The sequence below is a fragment of the Blastocystis hominis genome, assembly GCF_000151665.1.
Source record: "Blastocystis hominis, Singapore isolate B (sub-type 7) whole genome shotgun sequence assembly, scaffold_0".
In the NCBI taxonomy this organism is placed as follows: domain Eukaryota; class Bigyra; order Opalinata; family Blastocystidae; genus Blastocystis; species Blastocystis hominis.
The window spans coordinates 980,094-1,006,467 of NW_013171815.1; the positions used below are offsets into that span (position 1 = coordinate 980,094).

Genomic DNA, 26,374 nt, shown 5'->3' on the forward strand with positions numbered 1-26,374 from the left:
CAGAGTTGAATTGGATTTGCCAAAAATCTAGGATAAACAACGCGTCATACTCCTACTCGACTACAACGGCGTTTGATATCTCCAATTTTGCAGCCGCTGTCAACAGACAGAACTACCTTTTGAGTACCAAATAGAATATAAATCGAAATGGGCTGAACACTCGTTTCAAATGAAACTGGAGTGGAATCCAGCGTCAAAATGTCAGAAACCATGCTTTTGTCATCGAGATAGAAGTGTCCTTGCTTAACCTGTATTAAGCAATCTTCTATGCCAATCTTCTCCTATTCGCTCACATAAATCGAAGAGCAATACGGATATATGGTGTTTCACAGATTCAACTGACAGGCGAGGAGATTGAGCAACCGCTATCTCTATTCGCTCTCCATTCAGATTTCCTGAAACGACGATACTCATGGAGATGATTTTCTACAGGTCCTTAATACTAAAAAGGATATTTTTCTATCCCTTAAAGTTTTGGCATGAATCCAATGATCTGCAGGGATAAGATCCTATGGGTATAATCGATTTACAGATTGCCAAAAAGGGGTCAGAAATGTACTTCGATAAAAGAATGTTGTGTATGCAAAATGTGAATGGATAATGCATCACCTAGGCCTATACTTTCGATTCAAGCCTATTTGGATAAAAGGTACAAAGCAATGATCCCCTCGATCCAGACATGAATGAGTACGGTGATGAGTGTACATCATAGAAGCTATTATTTGTAGTACCATTTCATCAAAAAAAGCGTAAAAATAGGTAGAATCGAGGGTGCCGGTTTTGATGCATAGCGGGATAATTATATAGGAATTTATATGGCATGAACCAAGCGTGCATCAAATCCGCAGCATTCCATGGTTTGGATCTATCAGATATTTATATTCTTTTCATAAACAACACAGCAAAATGGCCTTTCGTATGCGAAGCTTGAAGAACTTCATCAGGGATATTCGCAACTGTAGGTTTGTGTAAAGATTGAGCTGAGGTGTTTAGGCCAGACAAAGGAGTCAGAGGCGACCCGTGTGATGGAGGAGATGGCTACTATTCGTAATCAATTCACAAGCGCTAAGCTTTCTGCTGCTGATCGTAAGAAGTACGTCTGGACCCTTGTCTACATGTAGGAGATAATTGTGTGGGTTGATTGTGTAGCTATCTTCTCGGATATGAAATTGATATCGGTCATATGGAAGTGATCACTCTGATCTCGTCTCCAAACTTCCAAGAGAAACAAGTCGGATATCTAGCAGCTGCCGTCTTGTTCAAGTGCACTGATAAGCTGTTCACTCTGATTGTGAACTCTATGAGAAACGATGTCATCAACGGCGTGGAGGTGAACCAGATCCTCGCTCTGTCCGCCGTCGCCAACCTTGGAGGCCGTGACCTTGCCGAAACCCTTCTCGAGGATATTCTGCAGCTGGTCCAGAAGAACACCACGACCAACCTGGTCAAGCAGAAGTGCGCTCTGACCCTTCTGTCTCTGTACCGTTCGAGCCCTGATACCGTGGGAACGCAGTGGGTGGACAAGGTGCTTCCGATGTTCAACGTGCGTGCCAACTTCGGCTGCGCTCTGTCCGTGTCGGGTCTGCTGGCCAACCTGATGGGCGCGATCAAGGAGGAGGATATGATCGACGAGATCCGCCACACTGCGATCGGCGTGCTCCGCGCGCTGGTGCTGGAGAAGGCCTGCCCGGACGCCTACATGTACTACAACGTGGCTTGCCCCTGGCTGGTGGTGAACTGCCTGCGTATTCTGAAGTCCTGCCCGTACCCCACCAACAAGAAGGAGGTCAACCTGCTGGAGGACGCGCTGCACACCATTCTGCAGCACAACGAGATGACCAAGAACCGCAACCACGACAATGCCACGCACGGAGAGCTGTTCGAGGCTGTGAACCTGATCATCTCCTACGAGAACCAGACCGATCCGGAGCTCCGTGCGTCCGTGGTCAGCTATCTGGGCCGCTTCATTATGTACGATGAGCCCAACATTCGCTACCTGGGTCTGGACTACATGTCTCGCCTTGCCCAGCTGCAGGGAGTGAGCGACAAGATCAAGAAGCACCAGGACACCATCATGCAGTCGCTGGATGACCCCGATCTCGCCATTCGTAAGCGTGCTCTGCACATGCTCTTCTCGATGTGCGACGATGAGAACGCCGAGGAGATCGTCAAGAAGCTGCTGGATCACCTGCACAGCAACGATTACATGATCAAGGAAGAAATGGCTCTGAAGACCGCTATTCTGGCCGAGCGTTTCCCCAAGGACAACAGCTGGTACTGCGATGTGATTGTGGAGCTGATGCTCTACGCTGGAGACTACGTGTCCGATGATATCTGGCACCGTATGGTCCAGATCGTGTCCCAGCAGGAGGACATCCAGGAGTACGCTGCCCACAAGATGTACGAGCAGCTGCAGCCCACCAACGTGCACGAGATCATGGTTCGCTGCGGATCCTACATTCTCGGAGAGTACGCCGAGCTCATTGCTGACCCCGAGGACGAGGAGAACGAGCCCGTGGAGCCCGAGAACATTCTGGAGACTCTCCAGAAGCACTACCTGAAGGTGTCTCTGAACACCCAGATCCTGATGATGACCGCCTTCGCCAAGCTGCTGGTGCAGTTCGAGGAGCTGGAGGACGAAATCCGCGGTCTGTTCGAGCAGAACCTGTCGCACATCGATTCGGAGATGCAGCAGCGCGTTGTGGAGTACAACGCTCTGGCCGATTCCGATATCATGGAGGACATTCTGGACCAGATGCCTCCGTTCTCGGAGGATCGTGAGAACGTGCTGGAGTTGAAGCTCAAGGCTCCTGAGGAAGAAGAGGAAGAGGAGGAGGAAGAGGACGACAGCGACGACGATGATGATGATGATAGCGATGACGACGATGATGAGGACGAGGACGAGGACGAGGACGAGGACGAGGACGAGGACGAAGATGAGGACGAGGATGAGGAGGAAGAGGAAGACGAGGACGAGGAGGCCGAGGGCATTGACGACGATGTGGCCGAGATGATGCCCGCCTGGTTCAACAACTGCGTGATGAAGAACAAGGCGGTTCTGTACAAGGACGAGCGCATCCAGGTGGGAGTCACCAAGGACGTGCAGGGCTCCACTGCGCGCTTCAACATGTTCTACAGCAACAAGTCGGGAGCCGCGATGAAGAACTTCAGCGCGGAGATCGAGTCGGAGGAGGGCGGTCTGGCTCTGGACGCCACCGAGGTGGCGGACAGCATCGCTGCGGGCGCCAACGCGAAGCAGCAGATCACGGCGACGTGCAACAAGCCGTTCACTGCGAGCCCCACGCTGACGGTGAGCTTCACGGTGAAGGGCAAGAGCTACGCGCTGCCGATCGAGTTCCCCATCGTGGCGGTGACGTTCTGCACGGCGAACGAGCTGGACGCGGACACCTTCCAGCAGCGCTGGTCGAACCCCGCGCTCCAGGAGAAGGAGGCCAAGGAGACCTTCCGCGCGGGCGAGGAGAAGGACGTGAGCTCGCTGGAGGAGCTGCTGCCCGCGCTGGGCTTCAGCATCGTGGAGGGCGTGGACGAGTCCGCGAACAAGGTGTACGCGGCGGGAACCTTCGTGACGAGCAAGGTCGCCGCTTCGGGCAAGCCGGTCACTGTCGGAGTGCTCTGCCTGTTTGAGTGGGCCAAGGCCAAGAGAGCCTTCCGTCTTACTGTCCGCGCCTCCAATGCCGTCGTCGCTGCCGCTTGCAAGGATCATTTGAAGGCTGAGCTGGAATAAGCAGCAACAAGTGGAAGTCGAAGTATTGCTTCTTTGTTTGTTCGATCACGGATCATGGAGGCGGAAGCGAGCCGCGAGGTGTTGCTCGGATCGGTCTCTTTTTACCCCAGTCAGTGCAAACAGCTCCATTCCCTATCATGTCCCGAATTTGTAAATGGCTGTCGCTATGCTGTGAGCTACAGGGTCTCAATTAGAAACAAAGCTCCGATCATACTCTCTCTGTAGGAGTTCGCCCATCACCTTATTCCTAGAGATATCCAACTTTTATATCCCTGTTCCCCGTGCATTAGTGTAGATGCGGCATTTGAGATCCAGCTGGGAGTGATCGAGCGAAGGACTGTGACGATTATCCACCAAGAGACCAAACAGGTCCATTACTCGTATACTTCGCACAGTTGTAAACTGCAAATCGACCTTGTAACAGTTACACAGTCAACCCACTTGCAGCTCTCTCTGAAGAACTGCTATTCAAAGTCATTTCCAAATCTGCTTGTAATCTAGAGTCGCTTCTCTCGACTGGATACTCTCTCGCGATCCTACAGAAAGCCCAGTGGGCATCATTAACAATGGTGCTATCTGCTATCTGAATTCTGTTGTTCAACTTCTCTACAGCATTCCATCCTTCCGCTCCATCATCGAGAGCATCGATTTCTGCTCTCTTCTCCACTCCTGCTCGACTGTTGAGAGCATGAAACGAATCCTCAAATCGACCTTTTTAGCCCTTCAAAAAACGTTTTACGCACTGGATCATTCTCGAATCCCCGTCGATGTATCCAGTCTTTTTGAGTCCTTTCAGTGGAAAGACGAAGAACGCAACGAGCAAGTAGATGCTGCATGATCGCTTCATGGTAGAAAGATGCTCACGAGGTTCTCTTGCTTCTTCTCAATCGCCTAAACGACGAATGGAGAGCGTTTCACTTTACTTCAGCTTCATCGTCGAGGGCTGAAACTCCCTTCGGTAGGGATGAAACGGCCGTTCTGTAACGTAGATTCGCTTTTAAAAGGATTGTTTCTTGTTTCCTTCGGAGATAACGAGAAGCGCTTCTCGAAATCCCACAAAGACCCGTTTTATGTCATTCCATTAGTTGGCACTATTTTTGTGATTGTCACTTCAAGGATGTCGAGGGATGCTCCACGCTTCAGGAAGCATTCCAGCGCTTTCTACAACAAGAAAAACTGGAAAATGAAAATCGAATTCGATTACGAACCGGCGAATTGGTCGATGGTTGGAGGAAGGTGGAGATTGTGGGAGTCCCGAAGGTTCTCATTCTGCAGTTGAAGTGGTTTCATTTCTGCGCGGAAACCTTCCAGATAAACAAAATCAGTTCGTTTTTTGAATTTCCAGAAATCCTGGATATTTCTTCGTTTTCTTCTCTTTCTGAAAAATACACTCTGCAGAGTGTAATCATTCATTCAGGATCTACGTTGTTGGGTCATTACTATTGCTATGCAGCTCATAACAATCAGTGGATTCAATTTGATGATCATCAAGTTTCTCCAGTTTCCTTCTCGGATGTGCAGAAATCCGGTTTTGGAGTACGAGAAACGCCTCCTGCTAAGCGTTGCAAGCGATCTGAGAGTGGAAAACCGCCTCGCCCATCGCGCATGGCGATGAAGTTGAAAGGAGGGAACGAATGTTGTTTGATGGACGAAACCACTTCTGCGTATTTGTTGGTTTACACACAAGCAAACGAAGGAAAAGAACGCGAGTGGAAGAACGATTTCCCTCGAAAACTGCTCCTGCAAGAAATGAAAAAAAGCGTTCAGCAGTACTTTGATAATTATGGAATCACTATACATGTCGTGTCGATTCATTCGCTGTGCGAAGAAGAACCGACTTTTTCTCTTTTGTGGGATTTTGTAACGCCCTCTGGAGTTTCGTCCTATTGTGTGAATGGAAAGCAGAAACTCTGCGAGGAATTTCGACGCATTGGAGAGAAGATGGGGATTCCCGCGGGGAAGCAAGTGTGGTGGAGAATGCGGGAAGTGGATTCGGTGTGGAGAGTGGATCGTCGAATTCCAAAAGAAGAGCAGAATCAGACGTTCGAGGAATGGGGGCGTTTTTCCCGCGGGGCAGCGAAGATAATGCTGTATGTCCAGGAAAACGCGATGGAGGAAGACGAGATTTTGTTATTTGCTGGAGATATGAATCGAATGAATGAACGGGTTTTGAATGAATTGAATGAGTCAAATCGAATGAATGAATTGAATGAACGGGTTTTGAATGAATTGAATGAGTCAAATCGAATGAATGAATTGAATGAACGGGTTTTGAATGAATTGAATGAGTCAAATCGAATGGATGAATCGAATCGAATGAATGAATCGAATCGAAACAGTCGAATGAATGAATCAAATGAATCAAACGAATCAAACGAATTAGTTGAACCGAATCAAATGAATGAATCACAAAAGTCTTGTGAACTGAATGAATCATCCAAACCGATTGAACCGATCAACTCAGCCACTACAAAATGGAGGGAAATTCGTGTGAATAAAAACGCATCCATCAGCCAGTTGGCACAATTGCTCAAGATTCCTTTGCATGGAATTTGGTTGGTTCAAAATCACACGCTTCATAATATCGATTCCGATCCATCAATGAAAAACATGTCACTCAACGATGCAGGGTTTCGAGATGGCGATGTGCTCTTTTTGTATAACCCTGCGAAAGAATTGAATTTGCTTCCTCACCCTTTCACTCAATGCTTCTCCGTATTTTGCTTTCCCATTTCAAAATATCCACAGTATGACAGTTTCATCTTCCCCATTTTTGGAACGGATGTCATCAAATCTCTGAAAGCTCGAATTTGGAAGAAATTCCAAGAATCGCCTCCCTTTCCTTTTTCCAATCCTTCATTTCATACCATTCCCGCGGTTCCAAAATCGTGGAAGGACATTCGAATCTTTCGATTTGCGAGACCGCAAAAGTCCAAAAATCAAAATCCTATTTGGAAATCGTATTTGAATCTGTTTGTCCCTGAAGGAAATGCCATGCGACATGAATGGCTTCTTTCTCTCATCCAGGAGAGTCGAAGATCTGGAAGTTTCGTTGATTCTTTCGGGGGCGATGAGGTGGACGACGAAACTCCCGTGGAATTGGCACTCCGGTGGAAACCCGCGGAGGTTTCTCCATCTTCTTCAGAATTGTTTTTGATGTATGACGTGATTCCAAATCGAAATGATGAATTTGAAGTGATTTATGTGAACTTGTTAATGGATCATAATTATCAAGAGATTCCTATACAAGTCTGTGATGACTGTACTTGCAAAAATGTGCTTGATTCAATTCATCGATTGCCTGAATGGTCTGAAAAGGAATTGGTTTGTTATTGTGCTGCGGATGGATGGATTCGATGTGTTCATGCCTTAGAAGATTTTGTTCGTTACGGCTGCGTTGCCCATCATCGCAGTTTTTTGTGTGTGAGCGAGAAGAAGCCATGCAACCAGTTCGAAATTCAGTGCGAGATCGCTGTATTGAAGGGATGGGCGAATGGTTTTCCCGTGTATTCATCGGAGTTTATCCCTCGAATCCTCCCTATATCGCTGAATAGCACATATCAAAGGATAATGGAGGACGTAAGCAGAGTGCTCCAAGTGAAAAGAGTGCGTGACGTTTATTATTTGGATGCAGGGGAGTCGCGAACTGCATCGAGAGAGAAATGGATTCGGATTGAGCGGTTGGAACAGACCATTCAAGAGAATCCGTGTGACGAGAAGTTATTTGAACCGCAAGATGACGAGAAGAGCTTTCCATTATTCGCGTTAGACATTAGTTGATTCTTTATTGTGTGCTACTTTGGATTGTTTTGCATCAACACACGATTGATTGATGGATCGATGGATCGATGGATCGATGGATCGATGGATCAAAAGAATTTCTAAAACAAACATCAAATCACACAACACAATTATTCAATGAGTTTCATATAATATCCAGACCGATTCTCCATTTTCCACACAATGTCCACAAATCGGTGATCTTTATCTGCTAATTTGGGAACCAAATCTATGAATCACACTCCCCATTTACAAAAACTTAATCGACTTAATCGTAGCTCCAAAGGATTGAAATGCTCAATAAAGTCCGTATAAATGGAATTCCCTTTTTCCGTTTCGCTCTTTTCCTTCTTTGCATCCTCCAATTGCGCGGTTATTCCCGTGATTATGCTGTGCACCGTACCTGGAACAATATCCTTCAGAACCGCGGGGAACATGGGCTGGATATGGCAGTAGGGACAGGATGAAACGACCTACCCCTCAAGTGAAACGCCCTCAACTACCGAAATTCTCTCGATTTTTTGCTCGTCGGACACGTTTTCCACAATCGTTTTATAGAACGAAACCCCCTCATTCACCGCGATTTTCTGCTCCTTGCAATGAATAAGGCGTTTCATCGGAATGTTCCTATGGAAGCGAATCATTCTCCACTGCCCCTCACACGTAACAAACAAGAAAACGCCCTTCAATTCATACGTTCCTTCGCGCACGAACTCATTCTCCTCGCTCTCCGGAAAGTGAATGAAACTCCCGATCTCCAGTGAAACTCCCTCCGGGAGCGTCTCTCCCTCTTTTAAAAGAGAGTAGCACTGCACGGGGTCGGCCTCGCTGCTGGTGCCCAGCGAGAAAAGAGCATCGCAGACCGTTCGATTCAATTGATGAGGGAACCAATGATAGTTGTTTGTCAGCAGGATTACCCCCGAAATCGGGCAATTCCCGCGGTTCGTGAGAGTAATGGGGAGTTTCGAGAGCTCTGAGAAATAGTGGAAATCGTGGAATTCGCCCAGCTCGACGCTCAGCGCGCAATCCTGCGGGACGACATGCATGTGCAACGCGGTGTCATTCCCGCGGATATTGTTCTGACGCTGCTCCAGCGTGTGATTCAATCGAATTCCGGGAAGCGAAAGCGGCTGTTTCGCGGTTATTTTGCGTTTTTGAGAGGCCGTTTCGACCTCGAACCGAATCTCTTCGATGTCAATTTCGCCCGATTCCCGCGGAACCACAAACAGCGTGAGCACTTTCCGCTCCAACGGACCCAATTCCATCGAGCTCGACTGGGTTTCCACGTTTCCACGAACCCCCAAATCGATTTTGGGGCATTTCAAAACTTCGTTGAGCGGGTTTTGGACCTCGATTTCCACCGCGATTTTCTGGCCGATCGATACCACGGTTTCCCTTTTTTCCCCTTTTCGGTTGTACCCGTCGCCTTCGTGGAACTGGGGAATCTTCGACGCGGTCACGTGACTTCGAACGATCCGGCTCAGAATCGCGGCAAATCGGACGTCTTCCTCGCGGTTATCGCTCAGATGCGGCCAGTTCGCGGGGTCGTCCTCCCCGCGGTTCTCCTGATAGCGTACGCACGTGGACCGGATGAGCGGAACCGCGATTTGCGCAGCGAAGGGGGCGAAACCCGCGGGAATGTTCTCGATGGGCTTGAAAAAATCGGGAATCGGGACATTTTGGCGGGTGGCTTCCATCGAATTCGATCCATAGGCCATGGACTGGACCCTTCGAAAGAGTTCCTCATCGAAGGGCGTTTCCTCGGCGAGAAGATCGAGGAGTTTCGTTTTGAAATAGGATTGGATGTGGGGCCATTCCGCGGTTTTCATGGCGGTCCAGGCGGTGAGAAGATTCCACGCGGCGTAGGCGGGCAGGCGGAGTTTGTGATAGCGGAGATACGCGAGGACGAGGGAGAACGAGGCGCGTTTCTGGCGGTTTTGGAGCTGTAGGAGGCCTGCCCAAGTGAGGAAAACCGCGGAAATGGTGTCGTAGACGGAGGTGTAGGAGGCGAGGAGGGCGATTTGATCGTGGAGAGAAATGATCTGGGCTTTGCGAGCGAGTTCCTGGCACCCCATGGAGAGTAAAAGGAGAATGAGGGAGAGAGAATCGTGGAAACGAGCGATGGGCGTGGTGGTGAGTGCGTAGAACTTGGAGGCCTGCTTGAAATAGTATTGCACCTCGCGGACTTGGATGCCGCCCTGTCCGGGCTGCGATCCGAGGAGAAAGAAGGCGAGTGCGACCATGGAGAAAACCTCGCCGAGCTGGAAGAAGGACTACAATCGAAGCGTGGAAGGAGAGCTACGCTCGTGGTGCGATAATCATCGAATATCATTTGGTAGTAATCGATTGCGGACTCGTAGTCCTACGAACAAACACGGAGAGAGAAGCAAACGTGGAAGAGAAACGCCATATCGGCGAGAAAACGAATCTTAAACTCGATCGTGTCGCAATGGTACAGAACCAGTTCTTCTTCCTGATTGGTCGCTAGAATGTTCGAGCTGCTGGAGTTCCGAAGCCACGAAAACACGCTGTTCACAAACCCACGACGATCTGCGATCACTGCTTGCGTATAGGACTCGATGAGCCTTTGCAGGTTCGGTAAAATGCTTTTCGAAATGACGTTTTGCATGATTTCGCGCACGCTTTGCTCGTTTTCCGCGGAAAGAGCGAAGCTGGGAGAGGACTCGTCGTCTCCCCAGTCCAGAGATTCTTTAGCATCGGTGTTAAAGCGAATGACTTTGCACTGGGAAGCGTTAAACGAAGATTTCATTCGTCGAAGCAGGTCATCGACATCGACACGGGAGCCAGTGTCGTGGAGCAGAATGTAGAAAAACGGAATTGCTTTGTTGTACATCCCCATCGAGAACCGTGGATAATGGAGCACTCGCTGCGACAATTCATCAAACCGCAGGATAGGGTCTGGATCATCGCTCGAAACGACTAAAAACACGCCAAGTGGATGATGCAGTAAGTTGAATTCCCCAAAACGGCAAGCAGTTAGCAAAGACGAAGTAAAGTCAAGGAGCCAATCTTGATTTGTATCGGTTGTCGCTTTTCCATCACAAAGATCACGAACCATTTGATGAATCGTATCAGTAGAAGGCTTGTGTAGAATTAGGGTTTGGAGAAGGGATTCCTCGATTTTTGTTTCATCCCAATGGCTTATCGACTCCGTGTATTCCAGATGAAATGAGACACGATCAAGAGGAACACTCCGATTTTCAAACTTGATGAAACTCATTAAATTTTCTTGTTCTGCATAGGGGCTACATGTAAAAATAAAGAAAAAGGCCGAATACCGGAGCAACTGGATGGTTGACAAACCTACTCTTTTGCATACTTGCTCTGCAAAATTCGATGACTCAACTGCAATGAGTGGTTTATAGTGATCCTCAACCAACTTCCGCAGTTGTGAATAGGATACCATTTCTTTTTATGAGTTTTCACTGAGAGTTGTGCGGATTTGACAAGCAAAAATGTTAGGTTTGTATGGAAAATAATGGGAACAACCACCTAGGAGTGTCATAGTCTTGCCTAAAATTGTAGTTCTTTCTAAACCTTGTAGTTATGGACTCAATACAAGTGGATTGAAAATTGTAATAAAGAAAAATACTCTCACAGAATATCGCATACTGTTACTTTATTACAAAATGGAAAAATAAGGCAGTATTTTCAGACATTGTATTGCACTATTCTATAATCAAGATGAGCAAGATCCTCCCTGCTGGAATTGATTTTGGAAACTTGAAGACTCTAATGGAGATTTTCCAGATCAACGAGAAGAATCCGGAAACATCTCAGTTAGTGAATGTGGTTGATCGCAACGGTAGCAAGGTTCCCCCGTAAGCTATTAATACGAATACCGTGCTGATTCTTTAGAACTGAAATCTTCTTTGAAAATGAAAACCGTTTGACCGGTACTGCAGCTACGCTTGTTGTATGTGTCGAGAGAAATTAGTTCCTCGTAGAGCAGCAGCGATCATACGCGAGAAATCCGTTTTCTCAAGGCTTCGATCAAGCGGCCTTATTCTGCAATTTCAGAAGATTTGAGAACCGCTCTTCCCTCAATGCGCGAGGGAAAAGATAAAAATATAGAGTTTGTCGTGAACATAAAGAACAAGGACCAGCATTTGTGGCCCTCGCACCTTTCTGCAGTGTACATTTCAGATCGTATTTCGGATATAAAGAAGGAGCGCAAAACGGAAGAAGTGAATGTCGTGATAACCGTAGGCATCGACTCTGTTTTTTTCCATTGCAGATCCCCCGCTATTTCAACGAAGACCAAGTCGTGGATTTCCTGAGCGGGCTGGAAGTGATGCAGGTAAAGGACTACATCCTCCTGTACGAGTCGGACGCGATCGCTCTGAACTACGGCTATTTCCCGAACCTCCGCAACGAATTCAGCTCCAGACCGGTGTACATTCTCTTCGTGGGCGTGGGATTCATCGAGTCCCAAGCGTTCGTGATTCGATATACCAAAGTCGGTTTTCAATGCATGCTTTTACCCGCAGGACGCATTCGAAATGCTCAGCTACGAGCACACCAACAAAGTTTCCTCCTCGATGGTGGACGGCTTGATCTACAAGCATGGCATGGACCTCTTCAAGCAGATCTGCGAGGAAGAAGATCCCAGTTTTCAGATCTCTTCGCAGATTTACTACAACATGCTGAACAGCGTGCTGCAAGAGAAGAAGCTGTTTTCGTTGCCAGGTTCGCGCGTGGCTCTTCGGTTCATCTCTAGGCATCGACATCGTGGAGTTCAAAATCCCAAACTACAACCAAATGAACGACGAGGGTGGCACGGAGGTCGAATCGCAGCAGCTCTTCCAGGATATTCGCTCGAATGGCCTCACCGCTGCACTGCGCCAAATGGTCGAAGACGCCATCGACAATGCGCGGAAGAGCGACCCGCAGCTCGACCTCTCCCACGTTCTCGTCTGCGACTCCGGCGTGCTCCTCATGGAGTTCCAGAACACCGTGAACAGCGTGCTCAGCGCGAAGTTCCCCGAGAAACCGAACGTACTTCCCGGCTCGGCGTGGCATGTAGCTGCAACTGGAGACGGACCAGCTGGTTAGCGAGTACGTGGTGCGCGGCAGCGCGCTGTATTCCTTCTATTCGGTGTACTGCAACGATCCGAACTACCAGTCCGTCGTGTCGCAGCTCTGCGCGAGCTGCCAACCGCTCTACTGCGCGTCGCACTACGCGGATCCGTCGATCGCGTCGCGCTGCCCGAACACGCTGCGGGGTCGGAGTTTGAGCTGCTTCTGACGAGCAGAGAAGCTGAAAGGCGATGAGATCGCGGAGGCGACGAACGCGGAGAAGGTCTATCGCGCGGACCACGAAGCGGCGAATGAGCGGTCGAAGGTGCTGAACATGTACCAGACGTTCATCGAGGAGACGAAGGCGAAGATCAAAGGGCGGAACGCGAAGGATTCGTCGCAGAACATGTACCGGCTGGACGGGAAGGTGCGTGAAATGGTGGCGTCGTGGGACCAGTGGCGAAACAACGACGCGCTGACGAGCGAGGAGATCCGAACGAAGCTGGAGCAGATCCGCGTGGAGCTGGACACGGAGATCGCGACGTTCCGCGAGGAGTGGGAGCGTCGGATGGAGCAGGAGCGAAGGATGCGGGAAGAAGAAGAGCGGCGCCGACGCGAGGAGCAGAAGCGAAGAGAAGAAGAAGAGCAGAAGCGACAGCGAGAAAAGCGGATCAAGAGCATGATCCAGGTGCGAGACATGTGCAGACAGCTCTTCGACGTGTCCTGCTGGTTCTCCGACACCGAGCTCCAGTCCTTGTATCTGTCCCTCCAGGACATGTGGGATCCCTCAATTTTCGAGTCATGGATAGGGTCAAGGACCCGCTCACCAACGAAGTCCAGTTCTTCACTCCCTACGTCTACGCCGTGCTCAACTCCCTGTACCTCCATTTCCACCTTTCTATCTAGACACTCCCCCAAGACCTCCGGCCTGCAGGACTACGGCTACTCCCGCGGGGATTCCGGCTATCAATGGGGCGCGGGAATCTCGAGTCTGTTCCACAGGAAATCGAAGGACAAAGCGAAGGCGAAGCGAACGCAGCCGCTGCCGCCTGGTGGCGAAGTCGTTCTGTCGGCGATGCACGAAGCGCAGGGCAATCTGCTGGAGGTTTCGGGCGAATCCAATGGGGACTGGGGCCACATTATGTCCCCTTATCATGAATCGAGTTGGGACTATCTGAATAGGGCCGGCAGCACGGATGCTTACGCGCTGATCTCCACCAAGGAATCTCTCGTCTCTGCCTATTCAAACCGCGGTTCTGCCTCCTCTTATTCCTCCTTCAATCGCTTCTCAAGCTACCAGGCTCCTTTGTTGACCCGTCGAGGTACCTCCGTTTCCACGTTTCTCCCTGTAGGCGGGTACGAGCGCGAGTTCCCCGCGCTGCGCGCGGAGTACAGCGATCCGTACAATTCCCGCGGGGATTCCGGCGCCTACGAGGCGGCAGAGGCGGCAGAGACGGCGCAGGCGGTGCAGGACATCCTGTCGTCGCTGTGGTTCATGCTCCCGCGGGAATGTGCGCCGCAGAGCGCGCCGTCGCTGCGGGCCGAGCGGTGCGAGACGACGATCCGGCTCTCCCCCGCGGCAAGCTACACGGGCGAGGTGCTGCTGGGGGTCCCGGACGGGCAGGGCAAGCTGGTGGACGTCACCGCGGGGAAGCTGGTGTACGCGGGAGCGTGGCGCGAGGGCAAGTTCCACGGGCGCGGAACGCGGTACGCGGGGGAGCTGGAGCTGGAGAGCGGGGAGTGGGAGGCCGGGCGGTTCGTGCGCGGACGGAGAGTGCGAGCGGACGGAGCGGTGGAGATCGGAACGTTCGTAAACGGGGCGCTGGAGGGAGAGGGACGCGTGGTGTTCCCGTCGCTGGCGGCGGTGAGCGGCGTGTGGCACGAGGGCAGGCCGGTGGGTCGGATGCGGTACGCGCTGCCAGGGTGGGAGGAGTTCGAGTACGACGAGGCGGAGGCGGAGAAGGAGGTGAAGAGACGTGTGGTGGTGAAGGAGAACTATATTTACTTCCGAACCACCGAGGTGAAGGGCGCGATCCCCGACTTTTTGTTCTACTCGAACGGAGATATCTTTGTGGGGGAGACGCAGATGCGGACGCGGCCGCATAGGGGACTGTTCTTCCACATGATGAAGAGAGGATATTGTCGGATGGAGATGAATGGCGGATATCCGGGAATGGAGATTCATGATATTACGGTGCTGGTGACTGAGAATAATAAGCTGAAGAAGGTGTTGTTTTGCTAAGTTTTTTGTTTGATGGAAAAATTCGGTTCGATTTTTGGAATGGTAATCAACGACTCACGAAGAATCCGCAGCGGCTGGATCATTTTTAAGGATATATTGCGGCTTTACTTCGTATACTGTCCCTGCCATTCTTATTTTTAATGGAACCAACAGTTAGCAGCTCAGCAGATTATCCCAGCTTTTACCGTTCCTGTTTTGGACTGTGATTACACGTAGAGTCTATCTCCTATGTCTGGGACACACTACGAATCATCCCAACGCGATCCCTAACAGAAGGGGAGGTTCAAACATTACTCAACCAACACAACCGATGTAATTCGAATGGGTTGCTGTTTACCGTAGGCGCGGACCCCACGTGGAAGAGTGTTAAAGTCATGTCGGATTGCAGAGGTATGGATCTTTCGTCCATTCACGACTGTTTCTTCATCGACAATTGCATAATCTCGACGCAACAAGGAGTCGTTTCATACAAAGACGAAACCACTCTTCCTGCAGGAATTGCGCATTGTACGTTTCGAAACTGCATCCTTTTCCCGTCGATTGCAGTTTTAAACAATACCCTAATCGAAAACTCTATTATTCTCCCCAATTCTATTGTGATTGGTTGCGGACGCATTTCATGTAACAGTAGCTTTCTCTCCGCAGCTGCTAAATTCATAGAGCAAGTAACTTATGGAAACGGGACTAAGTGCAACATGGGGAACGAAATGGGAGGCCTTGTTGTCTCTCTGTTTGCAGATTTGATGTACAACGACCTAGACAAGCTTACGAGTACGGGGAAGGCCGATGAAGCATTTCTACCAAACTATCTGTAATGCAACCATTTCTCTGCCAATTTAGGGAGCATATCCGCGGGGATTTTTGCGTGATTGATTCCTCCTTTGTGGAGAACTGCCCGCTCGTGTTATCTTGCTTTATCGGCCGTTGCTCCCATGTTATATCCAGCACGCTGCGAAGCTGCACCATTCTGAGTTCGACAACGAACTCGACGTTGTATGTGCTATTTATTTATTTAGTAATGTTCACAGAATCGAGCAGAGTAATCTAAACAAGTGTATCGTTCAGTGGGGCTGCTCGATCGAATCCGGAGCTAATGCGGAGCTTAGTTTATTTTGCGAGCATACTACAGCGAGCTGTAATGCAAAAATCGTCAATAGCATTATCGGTACGCACTCGTTCCAATCCACTCACGCTTCTAGCTCCAAACACGGGCGTTTCATCTGGAGAGTGTAATTCCTCTTTAGTGGGTCCGTTTATTGGGTTTCATCACAACAGTGTGTTGATTAGTGGTACGTGAATTTTGTCTCCTCCTGATTTCCAGCACTGTGGTTCTATGGAAAGGGAAACATTGGCTATGGAGCCAATATAGGAAGCAATCACACAGGTCGTCTTCCTGATCAAGAAATCATTCCGGGAGAGGGCGTTTTCTTCGGTTTGGGATGCAACATCAAATATCCATGCAATTTGCAAAACTCTCCCTACTCGATCGTCGCGTCGGGCGTGACGATGCTTCCACAGCGAATGGATCTTCCGTTTTCGCTGATTAACCGGCCCAGCACCCATCGCGAAGGCGTTTCGCCCGAGCTGAACGAAGTGTTCCCTGGGTGGATTTTATACGGAAACTACTACATGATCGTTCGAAACGAAGATAAATTCGCGAATCGGAACAAATCGAAGCGGAATCTCTTCGAGATGTCGATCATGCGTCCGGATATTATTGCGATGGTTGTGAAGGCGAGGAATGCGCTGGCGTTTGTTCCTCATTCGAAACGTTTGATCGATTTATCGACAATGAGCGAGGCGGAATGTGCATCGGACACGACCATCGAATTGCTGGAGGAACCGTGGAAAGAATGCGAGGACGCTGGAGACCGCGTGTATCTGGAGCGAAACGTAGAAACGGAGAAGGAGGACGATGGGTAGATCGACGGTTTGGGTAAAAACGTGCTGACGGAGGAGAATCGGATCAAAGGAATCAAGATTTATTCGTTCTTCCTTCGGTTGTATTTGCTGCGAGTGAGCGAAGAGGATGGAATTGAGCGTAGGAGCTGTCGAAGCTGATCGTGGTGACGCAGACGAGCTCGAAGGACGAGCTGTGCGCGATGAAAGAATGGAAAGGATTGGCGCAGTAGGCGATGCGAAGGGGCTGAATGACTGCAGATTGCTGAAGCAGGAGTTTGGAGAGCTGATGTGCTCGCAGGCGATCGCGAAGTATAGCGATATGGAGCTGGAAGTGCTGCAGTTCGCGGAGCTGAGCAAGGAGAAGGATTTCGTTCGGGGAAAGCATGTGAATAGCGTGGGAAAGAAGGGAAGGAATGAGGCGTAGAAGTATGAATTGACGCATCCGCGCGAGCGCGAGATGGAGGTGATTGAAAGGCGTCGGAAGTAGGGGCGGAGAAGGGGTGTGTGAGGGGGTAGAGTGATTAGCTGCAAGATTGAGTCGCTTACGAATCAGACAAATGAACTGATTCGAACTTGTGGGGATTTCAAGGTGACGGAGTAAGGAAGCGAGCAACGAAAGCGATTACTGTCATAATCATTCATTATTATAAGGACACTGTTAGCTGTACGGTGATGAAAGTGTTTGTTTTTGAATCACTCAATGGTTTTGTAAATGAATGAATGAATGAATGAATGAATGAATGAATTGGATATAGAGTGATTGAATCATTCAATGGATTCAATGGACTCATTCCTTTATTTCAATCCAATCGTGAACCATTCATTCATTCATTCATTTATTTATTTATTCATTCATTCATTCATTTATTTATTCATTCATTCATTCATTCATTCCATTTTTCATTCCATTTCCTCTCATCACCACTCGCTTCGTTTGCTCCCTCAAACAACCCACTACAAAATACAACAAATACTACATCGATCCCGATCCTTCAGCATCTTCGAACTCTCACTTCGACTCTCCATCGTCATCAATCGCGTAATACTCTCCAAATCCTCCTCCGTGAACGCGTCTTCGTCCACCAACAGCGAAGAAAACAAAATGTTCTCCTTCTGCACGAACTCCGACAGCATCGTCAAGTCCTCGCTCGACAGCGGATTCCCTACTTCTCACGCCTTCTTCCTCTCTCCTACCTCGCAAATCCAACGCATTCACGCAATGCAAGATCGGAGAAATCGACCGAATTAATGCATTTCCATTATTCGAGCCTATTTTATTATCTCTCTCTTTCGATTCCCACTATTCACCGACAATGTATCCAAACGGAGGTGGACCTCCTCGCTCTTCTTCATCTCCGCCTTGTCCTCCTCCTCCGTAAAAAACACGTCTATTTTTGGAATTCCAGAAACACGCGTACTGCTAATAAAAACGGATTTTGTGGTCACAGGAAGCGAAGCGAGCATTTTCTGCATTTCTTTCGGCGTGTCGGTGATTTCCGAAATGTGAAACTCCGTCAGATTAGGATAGTGCACCTCGTTGATCGAAGGTGGAAACAGAGAACTCAGCGGTAGTCTCGCAGTGTCTAAAATCGGGACTTTTTTCGCAAAACCAACTGGTGAGTTGCAGATAGCGCGTGGTTGGTGAGAAATAGGGGTGATAATCGGCCTCTTTGCAGCTTAAAACTAAACAATGAAGAGCGCTGGGCGCCTCTACGATCAATGATGAGTTTCACGCAGATGTGCTCGTGGTTCACGATTTCGTACGATCCGCTGATCGAAAACGAATCCGTTTCTACGTCTCACGCGTCCTTCATCGCTACGCTTCACCGCAAACTCCACCAACCGCGGGAATCCCCCCGCATGGATCTTCCGGACCAGCGAGAACGCGGCGGTGCACGACACATTGCAATCTAGAGAGCAGAAAGCGGCGCCGCGTACTCTGCAAGACGAGTTTCTTCAGACTGGTCAGCGCGCGCGTTCGGCTGATGTCCAGCAGCGCGCCCAGCCCCGAATCGGTGAGAGACTCTTCTAAGAATGAGAAGAAGGAGCGAGAAGGGACCCAGAGTGAGGGTTTGGAGCGTAGGGATCTGCGTTTTCTTGAGGGTTTCGAAAAAGTGGTTGATGTTCGGAAGGGAAAGATGGTTCTGCATCACCGTCAGGTAGCGCAGGTTGAAGTCGTGCTTCCGGTACGCTTTTAAAAACTGCTGAAACGAATCTTCGGCGTTGGTTCCTGGATGTGAGCGAGGAGGAAGACAAGGAAAACGGATGATGTTGAAGGTCTCCCAGTATTTGGAGGAAATGATAAAGCCAAGTCCTTCGCCGTTGATGGGGTTATCTGGAATGAATGGAAGAGTTTGGACATACCACTAAAGTCGATGTTTAGAATGGCGTCACTGCGACGAATGAGCTTATGGACCAAAACGGCTCCTCCAGTGGTTATTGAAGTGTCTGCAATGAAAATGAAAGAGGAATCGGACTGATAATGTTAATTGATCGCAGAGATGGGCAGGGAATCGGATTTTGCCTGCGTAAAACGTTTGTGATCACTTCAAAACCTTTATCTCCAATTTTATTATCTATATGAGACGGTGAAAACGACATTACGCGAAAGATCTAATAGTTCCAGCGACTTGAAACCTAAGCGGAACGTATCAGCTAAAAGACAGCATCCATTGTAAGATAAGTTTGTATCTTTCGTTCAGCAACACACTGTACAACCTACTAGAAAGATAGATCTTTTTTATCCTTTCGCGGATTGCGTTGTTGTCAAAAACCGTGAGAATTCTCCGTAAATCTTCTTCAGTTAGATTGTTGTCTAGTCCTCATACAACTCGTTATTCAACCAACCAGACAATTTCAGCTCCGACGATAAAGACTAAATGTCATAAGAAAAGGAGAGTCGCTACCTCAATCTCAATTACCGAAGAAACGAGTTGAACTCTATATACACTCATCTCGGGATCATAAGTATAGCATTTTGATGCTGGCTGACTAAAAGCCTCCATATGGTATGAGTGTTTTTGAGCTACTACGGAGGTGGTGAATGGAGTGGTGCTACTCATAGCAGTTGAAATCCATTGGAACTTTGTTGCACACAAATGAGACCAGTTAGCTTAAAGGACGGGAATGGGTATTATACAAGGTGCTGTTTCAGAATATACCGTTTTTATGGATAATACATGGACAGTACAGATTCTGAAATCTGGTTGGCTAAAACTCCCTCCGCAAAATGAGCAACTTGGGTCGATCTAATGCATTTTTCATTGCTTTATGAGTGCGCCTACATCAGCAACGCTTTCCACATTCGTAACAATTCAAAAGTACAATCCCATCTGCGTTGTCCTGTAGATTTCTCTGTGCGTTTCTCGATCGCCTCTCTAAAGCGAAGCTCTCCATCGAGCGAATCGATCCAGATGGAAAGGAGATTGGAGACATAAGACAGCTAAGCACGCGCATTATCCAGCAGTGGAATATCCTATTTCCTAACAGTCCTATTCATAGTATTGATGATATCACTCCAAATACACTCATTGCTACAAAGACAAGGTTTTCTAAGACCGCCATCATAAAAAGTAGAGAAGAAGTGGTTTTAGACCGTTCATCACGTCAGAAGCAAAAGCTGCTAATGGAAGTGGAGGTTTTGCGAACTCGTCTCAACCAACAAGAGGCAGAATCGGCCTCTCTGACCGAAGAGTAGGCTATACGATTGTCTCAATCACCCCTCATTTAGAATCAACCAATTTAACAAAAAGATCGAAACAGAAGACAGCGCCCTTCAGCATCTCCAGCAGCAGCGCCACGCTCTGGTCAACACCCTCTCTTCTCTCCAGACCCAAAAGCAGCGCGAGTCGAGCGAGCTGCAGTCTCTTCAGTCCGCCAAGCTCTCGATTCTGGAAGAGCTCGTGAACCTCCAGCACACCATCGCAGCCCACCGGACGTCCATCGAAGCCCTGCAAAGCGAGAAGCGATCGCAGAGCAGCCATCTCGAGCAAGTACTTCTTTCCTCCCCTTCTCTCTCACCTCGCAGCTCCGCAACGAGCAGCTCCTCCTCAGTCACGAGCTCCAAGTGCTCCAGCAGCAGCGCCAGTCGCTCGCGTGCGCCGTGCAGCACACGCGCGAGCTGATCTCGCAGAGCGTGGACTGCGCCAATCCCACCGACACGCGCACGAGCGAGCTTTCGAGTGCTACGGCCACAGCTACAGCCACAGCCACAGCCACGGCCCTAGCTACAGCCACGGGGATGGATAGTGGATTCGACTCGGTGACGGTGCGATGGACGCGTCCGCGAGGCCGCCAGCGACAACGCCAAAGACAGCGGCAACTGCGAGGGAGCGGAGAGGCGTTCGGGAGTGTGCGAAGACCCATCGCGAACGATACGAATATCTTCGCGGATGACTCGTTTTGGTGGTGTGTTTGTTACAAACAGGACGAGGAATAACATCACATCGGAGGCTCCGCCGCTTTACTTCTTGGTGGAAACACCCACAGACTTGCCGAAGCGGCCAGTGGTCTTGGTGTGCTGTCCACGCACCTTCAGGTTCCAGTAGTGACGCAGACCACGGTTGGCTCTATGCATCACCATCCCTAATCGCTCTTCTACCTCATCTTCTTCAGACGGTTCAGATCCTCACGGAGATTGGCCTGGAGGTTGTTGGAGACCACCTGACGGTACTTTCCGGTCTCAACGTCCTTCTGTCTGTTCAGGAACCACTCGGGGATATCGAACTGGAGAGGAGTGCTGATCACAGCAATGAGCTTCTCAATCTCATCGTTCGACAGCTCTCCGGCACTACACAATGACCAGAACATTAAAAACGCTCTACCGTCTCGAAATATCGATCTCAGCCTTCTTGCACACGGCCATGGCGAAACGACGACCAATACCCTTGATAGAGGTCAAGGCATAGACGATCTTCTGCTTTCCATCAATGTTCGTGTTGAGGACACGAAGAATGTGCTGGAACTCTCCCTGGTTAACAAGAGACTACAGAACGGTGAGCAAACGAACCATAACCGATACACACCACCTACCATGTTATTACTCCACTATTTTGCAAAAAGAGCTTTCCACAAACTTGAAAGGCATAATCGCGGGAAAGTGGTAAATCGGAAAACAGTGCTAAAAAGCAATTATTTCAACAAACACAAGGAAAGGAAGGAAAAGAAAGCACCGATGAAGATGGGTTATCACCTATGAGGCTTAGTTCCCTTTCAAAAAGAGTTCTGCTAAGCTTCCTGAAAAACTAAGCTGCTGGTAGTCGGTAGGGTCCTAAACATTAGCGCTAGTCTTCGTTGGTACTTGAGGAAGAAGATTCGTCTGGGATTGTTGCACTAAACTTCATACCAATACAAATTCATACTATTATCAAAAGGAACAACCCCTGCCGTCGCATATGGACAAATGTACGTTTTATTTCGTTGAAGAACAAAGGCGTTGATTTCTCCCGACTTTGAAGTAATTTCCACCCTGTCCTCCCTAGATAAGAATAGCGAGATGATCTCATACCCATTAGCTTCAGATTTCTTGATTGTTACATCGTGAGGAACAGAGGCGATCACTACCACTTGGTTTTGAAACGATGGGAGAGCATAAACATGCTCTATGCCATTGGGAAATAGCTGGGGTGAGTCGAAATTTAAAACTGCATACTTTTAACAAAGAGCTATTAGGTTCATCAGTTGATACAGGTAAATTGGTATAAGATAAATTAGAAATATGTACACTAGGTATCATACGTTTAGAAGGAAAACACTTGTCACTTAAACGAAATGTTTTGTGCTCACTTTCTCTAACAATACCTAAAGAGCAAAAGCTATCTAAAACAGATTCAATCGTAGGCTGCGAAGCCCTTACAAGGGAAAGCAAATGTTGTAAAGTTATGCAATGGTCCTTCTGACTCTAGAAATAAACGAGTTCCATTTCCCGTACATAAATGACACCCAGAATCCTGCCTGGTAGATCATCAATCGTTTCCACCTTTTCAGTTGAAGAATATGCATCCACCCCTGGTCGTTCAGACATATCCTTACGATAGGTCTATCCAACTCGGAATCAAAATAGAAATTTAAATTTTTATTCTAATTTTGGAATGACGGTTATTTGCATAAATTGAAGGACTTTGTGCAGTATAAACTGTAATTGCATTTTCAGCAAATTACATATTCCATTGTGAACGAAATACGATGAATTACAAATAATTTTAAAAGAACATATGTCGGCACAGTTCTAGAACACATAATCACAACATGTATATCACCGTGATGTGATTCGGAAAAAGGTAGTTTAGTAATAATCAAAGTGTAATCACAACAATAATGCAATACTCAGCGAGATCTGTAACTACACGCTCTATTTCACACATACAACTAGTAGATAATTAGTATCGTGGCATATCATTCAAAGAGTGACATAGATAGGCGATACAAATAAATCTAGTCGAGTGTTTAGAACAGAACGATAACATGTTGAACACTATTCTATTTAAAAGTACCTCTTATGAAGAGCTAGAACAGGAGCCAAGATAGCTCAGTTGGGAGAGCGTATGACTGAAGATCATAAGGTCAGGTGTTCGATCCACCTTCTCGGCGCTTTTTACTTCCATTTTCTTTTCCTTTCTCTCCTTTTAAATACTCTTTTGAACGGTTCATGATTTAAGTCAATTTCCCAGAAATGAATAATACATTTTCTTGCACGCAACTTTTTTTGTTAGCTGCGTTGTGTTTAGAAGGTATTTAGTGGATTATGGAGAATTTGGGGAAGAAATCTGTGGATCAACCCGATGCCAGGTCAGCTGATTGTTTAGGATCTGGTGCCATAATATCCACTTCAACAGAGAATGAACAAGATTGTGGAATATCCAGTTTTTGTGTAAACGAAGGTTCTGTTGAAAGTGCTTCGAATGTGTTTATGGAAGATAGTAATAGTGCAAATTCTGTGGATGATTCCTATTTGAGCTCTTCAAATGTGAATTATTCGGAATTCGATGAATTTCCTTTGGAGTCCATGCTCAGTTTGGATCATACGAAGGAAGATAATTTATCAGAAATTGGGGATTTAAGAGATGCTCTGTCGGTCGTATACTACCAGTATCTCTCGATGAGGTTGAAACTCCAGGGTGTGTGTGATAACTTAAAGTGTCATGCTTCAGAGAGCGAGGTGGTTCAATCTGCAGTGGCTGAAATTGAGGACATTCTGCATGCTCCCTCTGTCCTTCCAAGTGCCATTTTCCCTGAGACACAAAGCGATTTTTCGCCGCTTCCAAAGACAGAGAACAACTCACCACCCAGTCCTCCCGCATCCGCCGCGCCTCCCTCATCGGTTCCTATCGAATCCGAAATCACCTCGGAGAGTTCGATGCAAGAAGCAGTGGACGATCTGGAGCGCGCAGTCACCTACAACGGCGTGCTAGTGGACTCTCTGAAAGACCTGCAGTTGCTTTCCTCCTCCTATGAAGACGATCTTCGCCAGCGTCTCCAGATCCTCTACACAAACAACGTGCTGTTGACGTCGATCATCGACAGTAACAACACGCACACGTTCGAAATGTCCTCTCTGCTCTCCCAGAAATCGAGCGAAGTGCTATCGCTGCAGGACGAGCTCGCGGAGACGCGCTCGGAGCTGACTTCGCTCTCCGCGCAGTTCTCAAAGACATCGGAAGACGAAGTGGAGTCGCGAAGAAAGATCGCCTGGCTCGAAGAACTCACGAATTCTTTGCGGTTGGAGGTCGATTCGTCCTCGAAGCAATGCGAAGAGGACAACCAGAAGCGAATCGACGCGCTTACCAAAACCAATCTGTCATTGCAACAAGAAATTCGCAGACTGCGTGCAGGCGTGCTGATTTCGACAGCCGCTGGAGAGTTCAGCTCTGCAAACCCGAATGCGATCATCGCTTGCATTCAAGGGCTTACATCCAGAGTGGCTCTCGCGGAAGCCAAAGTGGAGACGGCTGAGAGGCGTTATCGCGTAAACAAACTACGAGAAGAGGAAACAGCGGTGGGGAAGCTTCGCAACGAGCTTCAAGTGGCACATCGCTGTCTCTCGGAGAAAGAGAGTCTTCTTCGTGAGTACAAAGTGAAGCTTGGAAAGATGAAGCAGAATGAAGCGTCCTATAAAAAGATCGTATCTGAGTTGCGAGTTCGCTTACAACAACGACAGAGCGAGTTAAAAGAGATATACGCATTTCTTCAAGGCCAGGTGTAGTGTAATAAAACGTACTATAGTTGAAAGAAAGTTGCTTGTTAAATACAGTCAATGATCACTCATAATCGGGACATTTCTTTCAATAATTGGTACGCAATTATATAAACGCCATCAATTCTTGGGGATTGAGTTTGCAACACTCTCTTATGTCGTCTAAGATATCAAAATTTTTACAATCTTTGACTGTAGCCCAGAGGACGAACGGTGATTTGTAGTCCAAGCCTAGTCGCAAAAACCAAAAGGCAGAGGAAAGAAAAGAAGGGAATAAGGAGGAGCTGCCGCCAAACGATCCAGTTCCACCTCAGAATCTGCCAGAAGTAAATTCGGAAGAAGGAAGTGATCCGCGCGCCATTTCGCGTGCTAGAAGATTGACTATTGTGGAAGATAGCAACACCTTATTTGATACAACTGACTTGGTAATGGACATCGAGCCCAAGCAGGACAGTGTGAAGGAAGAAGCTGGATTCGTGGGTGTGTTTGCAGGAAGAACTCAAAAGGGTTATGTGCCCTACAATCCGCACAAGGTTAACCAGGATTGGATGCTAATAAAGGATGACGTAGCTTCAGGCACGCTTATTCTTGGTACATTTGATGGACATGGTGAACATGGTCATTGTGTTTCTGAAGTAAATTCGTGCGATACTTTTAAATTATAGTTTATCTGCACTTCCTTCTATAATAATCTCATTGCCCATAGCAAATTTTTGTCGGATGTCAAGACCGCCGCCTTGGAGGCTCTCCAGAAGGCCGAAGAAGAATGCGTCAACAGTCCTTTTTTATTTCTCACTCTCACCCGCAGATCGCTTCATCAAAACAGAATTCAGTGGTACGACGGCGGTGATCTGTATCATCCGCGGCAGCCATCTCTACACGTTCAACGTCGGCGATTCGCGCGCCATTCTCGCCTCGGAGGTGAATGACGAGTGCATCGTGACGGAGCTGACCCACGACCACAAGCCATCGCTTCCAGAAGAGAAGGCTCGCATTGAAAACGCGGGCGGCCGCGTGTTTTCGATGGAATACGAGGACGGATACGACGGACCGGTGCGCGTGTGGCTGGCCGATCAAGACATCCCCGGATTGGCCATGTCGCGGTCTCTCTGCGATACGGTAGCACACTCTGTCGGCGTAATTTCAACGCCGGAGGTGTGCGAGCGAACATTGACGGATGATGATCGCGTGATCGTGATGGGTTCGGATGGACTGTGGGAGTTCATTCCGTCGGAGGAGGTGATTCATTTGATCGAGGATTGCGAGCAGCCGGAGGTAGGGGAGGGAGAGATGATGGAGCGTAGGAAGCGATGGAGCGGCTGTTTGCGATCTCGTGGAAGCGGTGGTTTGATGCGGAGAAAGTGGTGGACGACACGACGATTATTGTTGTGTTTTTAGGACATGCCGAAGAATAGCAAGCTGTGTATCATTTATGTGTAATCTCTGGGTTGTTTGTTGGAAATATGGGAATGAG

General features: G+C 48.4%; 9 protein-coding genes; 7 read left to right on the forward strand and 2 right to left on the reverse strand.

Annotated features, from left to right (window-relative positions):
• The first annotated feature begins 891 nt into the window (after positions 1-891).
• On the forward strand, positions 892-3,775 carry GSBLH_T00000315001 (uncharacterized protein). XM_013038501.1 has 3 exons: positions 892-958; positions 994-1,117; positions 1,150-3,775. The coding sequence occupies exons 1-3, from the start codon at positions 919-921 to the stop codon at positions 3,743-3,745; spliced, it is 2,760 nt and encodes a 919-aa protein (XP_012893955.1). The 5' UTR covers positions 892-918; the 3' UTR covers positions 3,746-3,775.
• A 24-nt stretch (positions 3,776-3,799) lies between these two features.
• On the forward strand, positions 3,800-5,024 carry GSBLH_T00006050001 (uncharacterized protein; the record flags this gene model as incomplete). The annotated part of the gene is made up of 6 exons (XM_013038502.1): positions 3,800-3,966; positions 3,997-4,162; positions 4,193-4,218; positions 4,247-4,568; positions 4,598-4,703; positions 4,735-5,024. The coding sequence occupies 6 exons, from the start codon at positions 3,800-3,802 to the stop codon at positions 5,022-5,024; spliced, it is 1,077 nt and encodes a 358-aa protein (XP_012893956.1).
• Positions 5,025-7,656: 2,632 nt separating this feature from the next.
• GSBLH_T00006051001 (uncharacterized protein) lies at positions 7,657-10,952 on the reverse strand (the record flags this gene model as incomplete). The annotated part of the gene is made up of 8 exons (XM_013038503.1): positions 7,657-7,754; positions 7,785-7,998; positions 8,029-8,152; positions 8,222-9,798; positions 9,828-9,887; positions 9,918-10,026; positions 10,066-10,791; positions 10,825-10,952. 8 exons carry the CDS (start codon positions 10,950-10,952, stop codon positions 7,657-7,659), a joined length of 3,036 nt encoding a protein of 1,011 aa, XP_012893957.1.
• Positions 10,953-14,060: 3,108 nt separating this feature from the next.
• GSBLH_T00000317001 (uncharacterized protein) lies at positions 14,061-14,809 on the forward strand (the record flags this gene model as incomplete). XM_013038504.1 has 1 exon in its annotated part: positions 14,061-14,809. One exon carries the CDS (start codon positions 14,061-14,063, stop codon positions 14,805-14,807), a length of 747 nt encoding a protein of 248 aa, XP_012893958.1. The 3' UTR covers positions 14,808-14,809.
• A 1,136-nt stretch (positions 14,810-15,945) lies between these two features.
• Positions 15,946-16,730, forward strand: GSBLH_T00000318001 (uncharacterized protein; the record flags this gene model as incomplete). The annotated part of the gene is made up of 2 exons (XM_013038505.1): positions 15,946-16,096; positions 16,129-16,730. 2 exons carry the CDS (start codon positions 15,946-15,948, stop codon positions 16,728-16,730), a joined length of 753 nt encoding a protein of 250 aa, XP_012893959.1.
• Positions 16,731-19,960: 3,230 nt separating this feature from the next.
• On the forward strand, positions 19,961-21,147 carry GSBLH_T00000319001 (uncharacterized protein; the record flags this gene model as incomplete). The annotated part of the gene is made up of 4 exons (XM_013038506.1): positions 19,961-20,065; positions 20,098-20,402; positions 20,440-20,701; positions 20,737-21,147. 4 exons carry the CDS (start codon positions 19,961-19,963, stop codon positions 21,145-21,147), a joined length of 1,083 nt encoding a protein of 360 aa, XP_012893960.1.
• A 16-nt stretch (positions 21,148-21,163) lies between these two features.
• GSBLH_T00000320001 (uncharacterized protein) lies at positions 21,164-21,751 on the reverse strand. XM_013038507.1 has 3 exons: positions 21,533-21,751; positions 21,310-21,498; positions 21,164-21,277 (listed from the first exon to the last, which is right to left on the reverse strand). Exons 1-3 carry the CDS (start codon positions 21,571-21,573, stop codon positions 21,172-21,174), a joined length of 336 nt encoding a protein of 111 aa, XP_012893961.1. The 5' UTR covers positions 21,574-21,751; the 3' UTR covers positions 21,164-21,171.
• Positions 21,752-23,451: 1,700 nt separating this feature from the next.
• Positions 23,452-24,909, forward strand: GSBLH_T00000321001 (uncharacterized protein; the record flags this gene model as incomplete). Its single annotated transcript, XM_013038508.1, has 1 exon — positions 23,452-24,909. The coding sequence occupies one exon, from the start codon at positions 23,452-23,454 to the stop codon at positions 24,907-24,909; it is 1,458 nt and encodes a 485-aa protein (XP_012893962.1).
• Positions 24,910-25,031: 122 nt separating this feature from the next.
• Positions 25,032-26,345, forward strand: GSBLH_T00000322001 (uncharacterized protein). XM_013038509.1 has 4 exons: positions 25,032-25,094; positions 25,125-25,535; positions 25,566-25,735; positions 25,770-26,345. Exons 1-4 carry the CDS (start codon positions 25,056-25,058, stop codon positions 26,296-26,298), a joined length of 1,149 nt encoding a protein of 382 aa, XP_012893963.1. The 5' UTR covers positions 25,032-25,055; the 3' UTR covers positions 26,299-26,345.
• The last annotated feature ends 29 nt before the right edge of the window (positions 26,346-26,374 follow it).